Source organism: Elaeis guineensis, chromosome 12 (assembly GCF_000442705.2).
Source record: "Elaeis guineensis isolate ETL-2024a chromosome 12, EG11, whole genome shotgun sequence".
Taxonomy (NCBI): domain Eukaryota; kingdom Viridiplantae; phylum Streptophyta; class Magnoliopsida; order Arecales; family Arecaceae; genus Elaeis; species Elaeis guineensis.
Genome location: NC_026004.2, coordinates 2008829 through 2019637, shown reverse-complemented (window position 1 = coordinate 2019637; position 10809 = coordinate 2008829). Strand labels below are relative to the sequence as shown.

Sequence of the window (10809 nt, the reverse complement as noted above, 5' to 3'; positions counted from 1 at the left end):
TCCTAATAATTTCCATCTCGACTCGACAATTGGCCTCTTTCTAATTCTGAGAGCTTCTGAATCTCTTCATCCCTATATCCTTGGACAATCGCCTGCTGATTATGAATGGACAAATATGGAAGTCGAGCCAGGCCGTTCGATCCCATCTCCATTGTATGTTGTGCTCCTCCTGACCTAAGATCTGTTTGGGATATCATCTTGTGGCAATAAGAATCTCACCTTACGATATCATCTTTCATCCTTCCGAGTCTCACGTCTCGTGTCCGATCCACCTCCATCTAAAGCTCCACCTCGCTCTAAGCTTCTCCTGGCTCCTAAATCTCCACCTCGTACTGAGCTCTCCGTCAGATAGTAATGTCCTCTCGTCTTCTTTTTTTCCTCCAAAATAATCCTATCGCCATGCAACACTTTCAGAATTCTTCCAACAGCTACCATCCTATAGCCTTTCGAATCCAGTCTACTTAGTGAGATAAGATTCCGTCTGAAATCGGATATATATCGGACATCCCCCAATCTCCTTATTGTACCATCATGTATCCTCCAACTGACCCTCCCGATGCCTCTGATCGCACAGTTCGATCTATCCGATAGATAAACAAGCCCTTACTGCTCTTCAGAGAGTCAAACTGCTCCTCTCTACAATATACATGATAGGTGTATGCAGAATCTAAAATCTACTGCTGGAAGGAAGTAGATACCTCGTCAGATATCTCCAAGGCATCACCCTTTGACTCGCTACTGGCCGTTGCTACAGTAGCCCTCGTCCGATCACTGAGTTAAGAGCAATCTTTGACTAGATGCCCTAACTCATTATACCGATAACATCTGGTCTTGCTCCAGTCCCTCGTCCTAGACTTGGACTGTCCTTATCGCGATCTCCTGTCGCTCTGTCTACCGCCTCCTACTCCTTCAGAAACCATCAAAGCTGAGCTGCCATCTGAGCTCGAAGCTGGATTCTCCCTCTTGAGAATCTCGTTCTGAAGAATCACCGCGATGACCTCATCCATCTTGATGGTGCTTTTTTCCACTAGAAGAGCAGTCACCAAGGACTCATACGAAGGAGAAAGCAATTGTAGCAAGACCAGCGCCCTAATCTTCTCCTCAACTTTCTCACCAACGCTAAGGAGGTCGGTGAGGATATTCTAGAAATGACTGAGATGCTCCTGTACGCTCTGTCCTTTAGTCATCCGCAACTGATAGAATTGTCTCCAGAGAAAGAGAGTATTGGTGAGAGACTTCGCCATGTACAACTTTTCGAACTTTGACCACAGTATTATCGAGGGAGTTTTGCCAAGCATATGGATCATCACCTCATCCGCTAGGTACAAGCGGATCGTACTCACCGCCTGCATCTGGAGCCGTCTTCAATTCTGTACCTCCATGATGGTCGGCTTCTCCTTGCACAAGAGAGCATCGATCAATTCTTGCTGGATGAGCACGTCCTTCATCCTTGCTTGCCACAAGGAGAAATTACTTTTTCCATCAAGTCTGTTGATCTTTATTTTGATTGAACTTGTTTTCTCCATCTTTAATCTTGCTCACCACTGTCATAATTTACATTCTGGTACTGCCTCGCTCTAATATCACTTGTTGGAGATGTCTGGCTAGAACACCTCCTCCACAGAATTTTTTTGATACCGCACGCCGTACAGGAAGAAAGAAGAAATAAAACAGAAACAATCAAATACGTGGATCAGCCAAAAAAAACTCATCTCTATGGGGTATGCAAACTTCACTATGAGAAAAAAAAATTATAAGAGGAGATCATACACTCAACCCTTGTATATCTAATTTCTCCCTCACAAGAAGCTCTCCCTCACAAAAGCTCTTTCTCTAAAAAGACCCTCCTGAATCCCTGAAGTAACTGTTGTCCGCTGTCTAACAGTTTGCTTGAAGCACCCTGCCTGTTCTCTATCGGCGTCGGTGCCTCGTCTCTACTGCCACTCTAGTTCTCTGTCAAATAATCAACCATACTTCTCTGTACTGTGAACAGGGCTTTTAAAGCCTTAAATCCGTAAGGAAACGAGAGTATAGACTCCTTACATCACTCAAAAATCTCTCTGAACCCTCGGATCACGACCGGCAGCGCTCGAGGCCGTCGGATCGTGCCATGGTCTACGAAAACCCCTATAGACTACAAAAAACAGTAGGAAAACACCTGTCGGTCCATGGTGGACCACGAGAAACAAAAGAAAAATACCCTCTCGATCCATGCGGGTCCCGATGGATCGTCGGTCCACATGCTATGCATGGACCGCATGAGGCATAATGCGTGGGCCACGTCTGCGCACGCCCGTATGGGCCTGGGCCGCGCTCGGGCCTGGACCGCGCACCGCGCGTGCTTGCGGTCGGGCCGCGGACCCGCAGGTCCACACGCTATGCATGGACCACGTGAGGCATAACGCATGGGCCACGCCCGCGCACGCCCATGTGGGCCAGGGCCGCGCCCGTGCACGCACATGCCCGGGCCTGGACCGCGCACTGAGTGTGCTCGCTGTCAGGCCGCGCGCGGCTACTGCGGTCTCCGTCGGTCTCCACCGCTCCAATTTTCGTACCATCTTCAATCGAGCATATCTCCTTCATCCAGACTCCGTTTGGGTTGATCTTAGGCTCATTGGACTCCATTCATCGTCACGGACCTCGCTGTGGACTCAGTGTGGATCGAATCTCGAGACATCAAATTCTAACAAATTACATGTAGTTTTCAACCTTCTCCTCACTAGACAATGCATCGAGTATACCTCCCTCGCCATCTCATCAAAAACCAAAAAGGCAACTTCAAGACAGCCCTTTTTGCAGATGAGCTGAATCAAGGGAAGCAAGTCTCGCTGACAATTCCGTCGAATGCTTTCTGGGCTTGTGGATCTGACCGGCAAACCCCAGCCCACACACAGATCCCACCGGCAATTGCACCACCCCCCTCCCCCCCCCGTCCCGCGAATTTGACTTCTTTTTCTCCTTGATCAACCTTCGGCAATGATGTAATGGGTGATAGAGCCGGGTAGAAATTATTTTTTCAGGTCGGAGGATACCTTCTTAATGCGGCGGGACTTGCAAAGGGCGTTGAGGAAGGAATTGGAGGCGAGGAGGTCGTGGGGGCAGTCGAGGTGGATCATGGAAAGGAAGGAGCGGACAGCACGATCGGGTCTGTCGGTGGCGATGTCGTGCTCATCTATGATGGCAATTTGGCGAAGGTGCGGGGGAGGCTGAGGCAGCGGATGGCGCAGGATGGGAGTGCGCTTCGGGGAGGTGGAATACTACACGGGGTAGAAAGGAAAGGAAGAAAGAAATTAGGAAATAGGAAAGAAAGAAGGGAGAAAAAAGAAAGTATTTTGAGTTATTTTAAAAAGATCCAACTTTTATACAGTGGGAGAAACACGGATGGACGTGGCGCTGCGGCCATGGAAGCAAGACGGCGAGAGCACCCGTGCCAGCTTTGGCTCTTAGGAAAATTTAAATTTAACAACTTTTTATAGAGATTTATACAAAAATGTGCAGCTTAGGGGGATGCACGTCTAAAAATAGCATTTTACGATGATCACGTGCGAACGAGCACACGGAATTCTTATATGGAAATAAATCGGCATAGAACAATGTATGCGGACAATCGTACCTAGTATCCGCAATAGGAACAAAGTTTGCCCACCCTGATGCTGCCAATACAAATTCATGCCCGGGCACGCGCATAGAACTTCTATGTGGACGTCAATCTGCATAAACATTTATATGCGGATATTCGCACACAAGGTTCGTCAGGGAACAACGAGTAAGCCCGCTAAGATAGTGTACGAATGTACGTAAATCCGCATATAATTTATATGGGGAACTAAATCGTACTTCAATTTTTTACATGGGGAACAGCTGGTCTGCGTCCACGTTTCTCCCAGCAGTTAGCTCCTATTCTGCTCCTCCGGCAGCTGCCGGAGCCCCGGCGAGTCTCCCTCCGTCTTTGTCGCTGTTCTCCTTGCCTATTGCGTGCTTCAGAGAGAGGAAGACGATGCCGAAGAGTAGTAGGCTTGGGAAGCACATCATCTATTCGACGAAATGCTCGAGACAACAAAAACTCGTAAATGATTTTTTTTTTCCCCCATTTTTCCTATAACGATCTTATATTATATTTGAGTTCCTTAAAATGCTATGACGCGGCTCGAATGTTTATATAATTATTTAACCCCTCGAATAATTTGATACTGCATTTTTGAGGTTCTAAACTCGCAGAGGTGCTGAAAACCATTACAGGAATCGAGCATTATATTACATCTGAGTTTCTAAAAACCACAGCTGGATAGCGTAGTACTCAAGGCTTATATCTCCACTGATATGGATCTGCCGCCTCTCATTTGTACTAGCCTCTTGGTTTACTAATTTCTTTCGTTGACAGAGAGAAACAAAATAGGTGCTCCAACCAGGAGTTGGACTGTGTTTATACGCCTATAGTAATACAGGAAAGTGGAAAAACGGACATACATATATACCTCCTATCATGTACAGCATGGTCTAAACGCTTGATAAATTTATTTATGTTGAAAATGTCTGGAGTATAGTACTCCAGCTTGTATCCAATCTTAACTATGCAAGATTTGAATAAGATTTCTCCTTATTTGATATCGATGTTTTTCCTTTTTTTTTTTTTTTAAGGATTAACGAAATAGCATCCTCAGAACTAGCTTTAGCAAACACTCCTCCAGCATCTACACTCCTTTAATGCTGGATAGAGATGACCGGAGAACTTGGAAGGACGGAAACAGCTTCTACAGATCTGGTTTCACCCGTATGTTCCAGCCAACAAGCCATTCATTTGTTGCAAAATCAAGGTACCACCTAAAAAACGTAGGTTAAGCCGCACTGAAAAAGAAACGCTAAAAGAGCATAAAGTAAGCATAACAAGAAATAATTGTTATTGGTTTTATTTGTTTAAAAAAGAAAGGTATTCACCTATTAGTCGGAAAAAAAATTATTCTTCCCCGGATTTGCTGAAAAGCGTAGTAATTTTATAAAAATGATAGAGAGCTTTTTTTTAATAAAAGATTAATTGAGAGAATCTAATAAAGAGTATATCAAAATACAAAATCGTTAATCTGCGATATAATAATTATAATGCAAAAAGCTCGATGTGACTTCAAGATCAAATGTGAGGTCAAGTTTGAGATTCACCTTGCAAAGCTCCTCTTGCTTCTCTAAATACGAAAAGAGAAGACTTTTTTTTAAAGAGAAAAACCAAAACTTAACTATTTATATGAATGAAAATTTCAAAGTACCAAGTTAGATTTTTAAATTATTGATAAGATCACAGCCTTCATCAAATATTTCAACCGAGAGAAGTTATCTCATTGGATGTGCCAGGTCCTAATTGTAATCATGCAACTATATGCGTATGAAAAGCTTTTACCCCCTTATACCTGCCATCCAAGCTCTTCAACCACATAAATAAGAGTTACCATAGGTTAAAAAAAGAAAAAAGAAAAAGAACTAGATCAGACACTCAAATACTATGCCGACAAAGTAAATAAGCAAATCTGACAACAGGAGAGTCAGATATCACTGCAGAAACCCAACAAGCAACACATGGGCTCATCACATCCACCTGAACCTATTGGAAAAGATAAAGAGAACTTTTTGAGAAATGGCAAACAACACAGTAAACAGTAAAGATCTTTCTGAGATAGAAGACAAGGTGCCAATGGGGCCATATTTATTCCCAATGAGACATCCAGTTTCATCAGTTCCTGTATACACAAGATACAAATTAAGGTACAACTCCCTATATACCCCACAAAGCCAGAAAATTCTGATACATATCTGGTGTTATCAGAAAACTGAAAAGTTGATGGACCCCTGTCACCCCCTAAATGTTATGTTAGAAAGGTTTTGCATTTATGACTACTTTTTGCATTTTGGTCGCCTTTCACTTCTAACTGATAGGTCCTATGTTACAGAAAATAAACTAAGCACCGGTGTTGTTGCACTACCTTTCTTCTTTGCATCTGCCATTGAAACTCCTGGGCAGAGATGAAAGGAGAAGTTGCAGATACACAATCAGCTTCCATATCTATCAGTCCAATTTCACCCATTCATATCGGCCAGGAAGTGGCTGATCAGTTACAGGATCAAAATTGTACCTGACAACATTAGACGCAAAAACAACAGTTGAGTGAAATAAACCAACTGGAACTCAATGAATCATATGAGCTTACAGGCCTGGGATCACCATCCTCTTCTTAATATCTCACAATATTGTCTTCTATGTTGACATGTTTTATTCAATATTTAAGTGAAGTCATTTTACTGTATTAGAAAACTATATCTTACTAGACTTGGTAAAATAAATCCAACCAAATGAGCTCAACTCATTAATCTGCTCTTGTTCACACTTATGTCGTCTCCTTAAAGATGACAAACATGAAAACTGGAGTTATATACTTATATGATTTGTAATTTTACATTTTAAAAGGAGAAAAGATTGAGGAATTATATACTTCTCTGCAAATAATCTCTGTTGGGGTTGCTCAGCTCCAGCAAAAAATTCTTCCATTTCAAGGACGGTTGGGATGTTTCCATGTACTGAGTTCCGCATCCTCCTGCTGTTGGCGGTTGATTCGGTTGGTTTGTTTGTAGAGCTGGGGATCTCTATAGATTCAGGATCCCTTATCAAACTGCAAGGTGTTGTCTCTCTGGCATTCCTGCATCCAAGCATTAGCAGATAAAATCCTCTACATGTTTTCTTTTAAAAAATTTTCTTTCAGAAAAACTTGTAAGAATTTTGAAATAGTATTTACATAAGCATGTTCCAAAAGTCATCTAAAATTTGGAAAATAGAACAATCAGAGAGGCTTATAGAAGGCATAAAGGATTGGATTTGACAATATTTACCAGAAAGAGATAGACCTTCCCAATTATTATTCCAAAAAGGAAAAAAAGAAAAAACTTCAATTTTTTGCTACAGTAGAGAAACATTCTTTTCCCAATTTTTTTCCTTGTTCATACAGAAACCGGGAAAACCATCAGGTAATGATTAAATGTTCTTAGCTACATCAATCTTGTAGATAAAAAATGCACAATCGATAATTGTTTGTTAAGATGGGGAGAAAAAGCTAATCCCTACAGTGCAACCATATGAGGTTGACATCATGAAAACTCCTTTGCCATTCAATCCTAGTAAGGGACATGGTCATGTCAAATGCAAAACTTAAAAGCATACACTAATTATTTGTATATCTAACCACATCAGACAACAACATATGGACCCAACATCCACTGGGGGGTTATCCTGACAAATGGCTGTCTGGCAGATCAGATGTCACGCTTGACAGCCCTCTGATCATGATCAGATGAGTGCTAGAAGAATCCAAAAAAAAAAACACATGTTGCTGGCATTTGATAGCTCAGCAACGACATCATATAAGCCCACTAAAAAATAAAAAGAAAGAAAATGATCCACAAACGCCATGAAAAGATGGTTGAGCAATGGACACTATAACTATTATTATCAGCAACATTCAAAAAAGCATCAGTAATCTAAAAGTAGCTCCAGCACTCAGCAAGTTTTCCATTATGATCATCCAGTTCTCATTACACTTCTCAGGATCCTTTGCCATAATATATATGCAGAATCCACACAAGTTTGTGGCCTGGGAATGGTCCCCAGATCACCTTTTTTATAAAGAAAAAATATAGGAATCGAAAAGGTGCACAGAAAAATACATAAAGTGCATATTACTTTCAGCTTTGCGTACTTTGAAATACTAATAAACTTCAAGCAACCTACTTATGTCAAGAAAATAAGAGAAATAATAGGAAACAAAATATCGAAGAGTGACACCCACCACCTAAAGCGGTTACTCATGACCCACGTCATGCTTTAACCAAATTAAGGCATTAATTAATAAATATTTACAAGGAACCACAAATCAGTGGAAATCATATAAAACCACTAAAGCTTGTCCACTAAAAACGATGTAGAAAACAATCGTACCACTAACTCGAGACGAGTACATTTCTGTACAAATCCAGGCCATAACACACACACACACACACACACACACATACATATGTCTATATATGTATGTATGTATACGTATATGTGTCTCTGTGTGTGTGTGTGTGTCTGTGTGTGTGTGTGTGGGGCATGAAGTTGGGAAAGAGAGAGGGCATTCAATTCAGGTGTTGTCAAATATGGTAAGCCCACATGCAGACTCACAGAAAGAGGTCCCTTCAATACCAGTTTCACAGAAGTAGCAGAGAATCTCCCACGTCTTATTATAATATTATCTATTAACAAATGCTCAAAAAAATCCCGAACATAACAGTGGCAATAAAGAAGCAGTATTCATGGTAGAGAAGCAATCTAGATGAGTCAAATAAGAACGAATGAAGCGAAAAGTAATAGTGGAAGCGTTCACTAGGAATTTTGTAGCCTTCGAGAAGCCAGATTTCCAACAATAACAGAGCAAAATTATGCTCCCAGAATGAAATTAAAAAAAGATAGCCTAGAAATCAGAAGCCAATAACACAAGAAAAAAATAATAGTAACTAGTAAGCCTTGATTTTAGAAAGAAGTTTCATTTTTGACATTAAAAGAGTTGCGAAGGGGAGTCACGGGACACTCATGCGAATGGTTTTCGGTAGAACAAAGAAAAGGTAGTGGGGAAAAGGTTTTCTTTTGAAAAAAAAAAAAAAGTAAAGTAACAAAGAAAAAGGGACTTTTTCAGAGAACCAAACAGTGATTTAATAAAATTTTTTTTCATAATATCCTAAAAATCAAATAGAGAAAACGTCCAAGAAAATTAAAATTTGCACATTTAATAGAACCCTAAATCAATGCAGGTGAAATTTAAAATTCCTAAACAAGGACTTAAAAACAAAAAACGAACAGAATAATCAGAAAGTCATGTTTCCAGCATCTGGCTTCTCCGGTAGGAAAACAAGAACCCGTGATGCCCTAAAAATACGATTTTGAATCAGAAGCGACCAAATAATAAAGAAAAAAAAAATCAAATTAGAACCAAAAGCATACCCTAGCGGAGAACGGCAAAGAAGGAAGCGCTAAATTTGAAAGGATTAGAACAAAGCGCACCTGCCAGATTCGGGTTCGAGATCATTCAACCCAGTGGACACCTCGATCTCCGTCGAGGCATCCCCTTTCTTCGACCTGCAGCTCCTCGCCGACACCGACCCCACCGAGCCCGAATTCACCGGGCCCTCCGCCGGCCGGCCGCCAGGGCTCGTGCTCCCCATAGAGCTAACGTTAGAACTGGTTTTCGGGCTAGGGCTCGATTTCTCCTTGCAGGCCCCCTTGGCCCTAGTGGTGGTGGCGACAAAGGGCTTTTCCAGGCGGCGGCTTCGGAGCTCGAGGTAGGAGGCAGGGTCTGGGTTGGGCTTCTGGAGGCGCCGGAGGGCTAGGGTTTTGGCCCGGGTGCGGACCCCATGGGCGGACTGGTGGGGGACCTCCATCACCGCCACCTCCCTTGTGATCTTCCCTTTCTTCATGTACTTCCCCATCACCCAATATACTCCTACTACTGAGATGATCTCATACACAGAGAAGTGGGGTGGAGAAAGACAAGAAAGATTTGATTTTGGAGAGGGAACAACAAAAAACGAACCAAAGGAAGCAATATTGGAGAAGAAATGGAGCACGAAGAAAAAAAAGGAATTTTGGACCAAGGAGGAGAGTCGCAGGGGAGGAGAAAGAAGAGGGAGGCGGAAGAGATGGGGAGAGAAAGAGATGGGGGGAGCGGGACAGAGAGAGAGAGAGAACAAAAGCGACACCCACACGAGGGTGGATGTGGGAAGAAAGAGGCCACTCGGGGGTGGGGGTGCAGGGAGAGGGAGGAGGGGGGAGAGAGAAATCTTATGTAAGAGAGAGGTTTGTAGGTAGGAAAGGACAATGGGCCATGGAAGGATGGATGTACTTTCCGCATCCAAAGGATATTTTGGTAAACCAGGGGATGGGTGGTAAATTCTCATTTTTAAGAAATAATAATTAAAATTTTTAAAATATTTTATTTTATTTTTGAAAACATTGAAACCAGTTTGTTTGTGGTGGATGCAATATAAATTTCTGTTGGTAATTTAATATTTTTTAATTTTTAAATAAAATATTAAAATTAAATAAATGATAAATAAATTGATGATCAATTAAAATTTATTTCTAAATATCACATATTTCACGAGTCGAACCTATATAGATGTTTAGTTAATCATACATTAGATTAGGAACATCAATCCCTTTCATAGCTACAGGACAAACAATAAGATATAAAGATTTTTAAAATTGCTATAGATATGTAATTTTTTATTGGCTAAATCTTTGACATATATGAAAATTTATGGAATGCACGTTATTGAATTTTTTTATTTTATAAATAAAATAAGTAAAAAAATATTACCATACCATGCATCCTTAATTTTAAAACATAATTGCTTTATACCGCACGATGTTAATTCAATATAGGGCTTCCGTTGAACGTTGTTTTTAAAATAAATTATTTAATAAATTTAGCTCAATTATCCACAATTTCTCCTTCCATAGAAATCTTGCTTATAATTTTTAATATATAATTTTATAATATCTGGCCGATGTGCTTTCAATTGGAGTGTTGTTGTTATGCCTGTAGAGCTTAATCATGAAAATCAACATACAATATGCTTTTATAGCCTTTCATCAAATATCTATATGTACACCCTAATCTACTAGAGTTCATGTACTCATACATTTCATGGGGTGATAAATTATAGAGTGATCTTACTCTTAGATTATAATTTGAACTGTGAAACGCTTCAAATCTACATTAATATATCATGTTTATT

At 41.0% G+C, this 10809-nt stretch overlaps 1 protein-coding gene across 1 annotated transcript; it reads right to left on the bottom strand.

Moving 5' to 3' along the window:
* Window positions 1-5663: 5663 nt before the first annotated feature.
* LOC105055742 (cyclin-dependent kinase inhibitor 5) lies at window positions 5664-9837 on the bottom strand. Its single transcript, XM_010937705.4, has 3 exons — window positions 9074-9837; window positions 6477-6680; window positions 5664-6119 (listed from the first exon to the last, which is right to left on the bottom strand). The coding sequence occupies exons 1-3, from the start codon at window positions 9496-9498 to the stop codon at window positions 6053-6055; spliced, it is 696 nt and encodes a 231-aa protein (XP_010936007.1). The 5' UTR covers window positions 9499-9837; the 3' UTR covers window positions 5664-6052.
* Window positions 9838-10809: the final 972 nt, after the last annotated feature.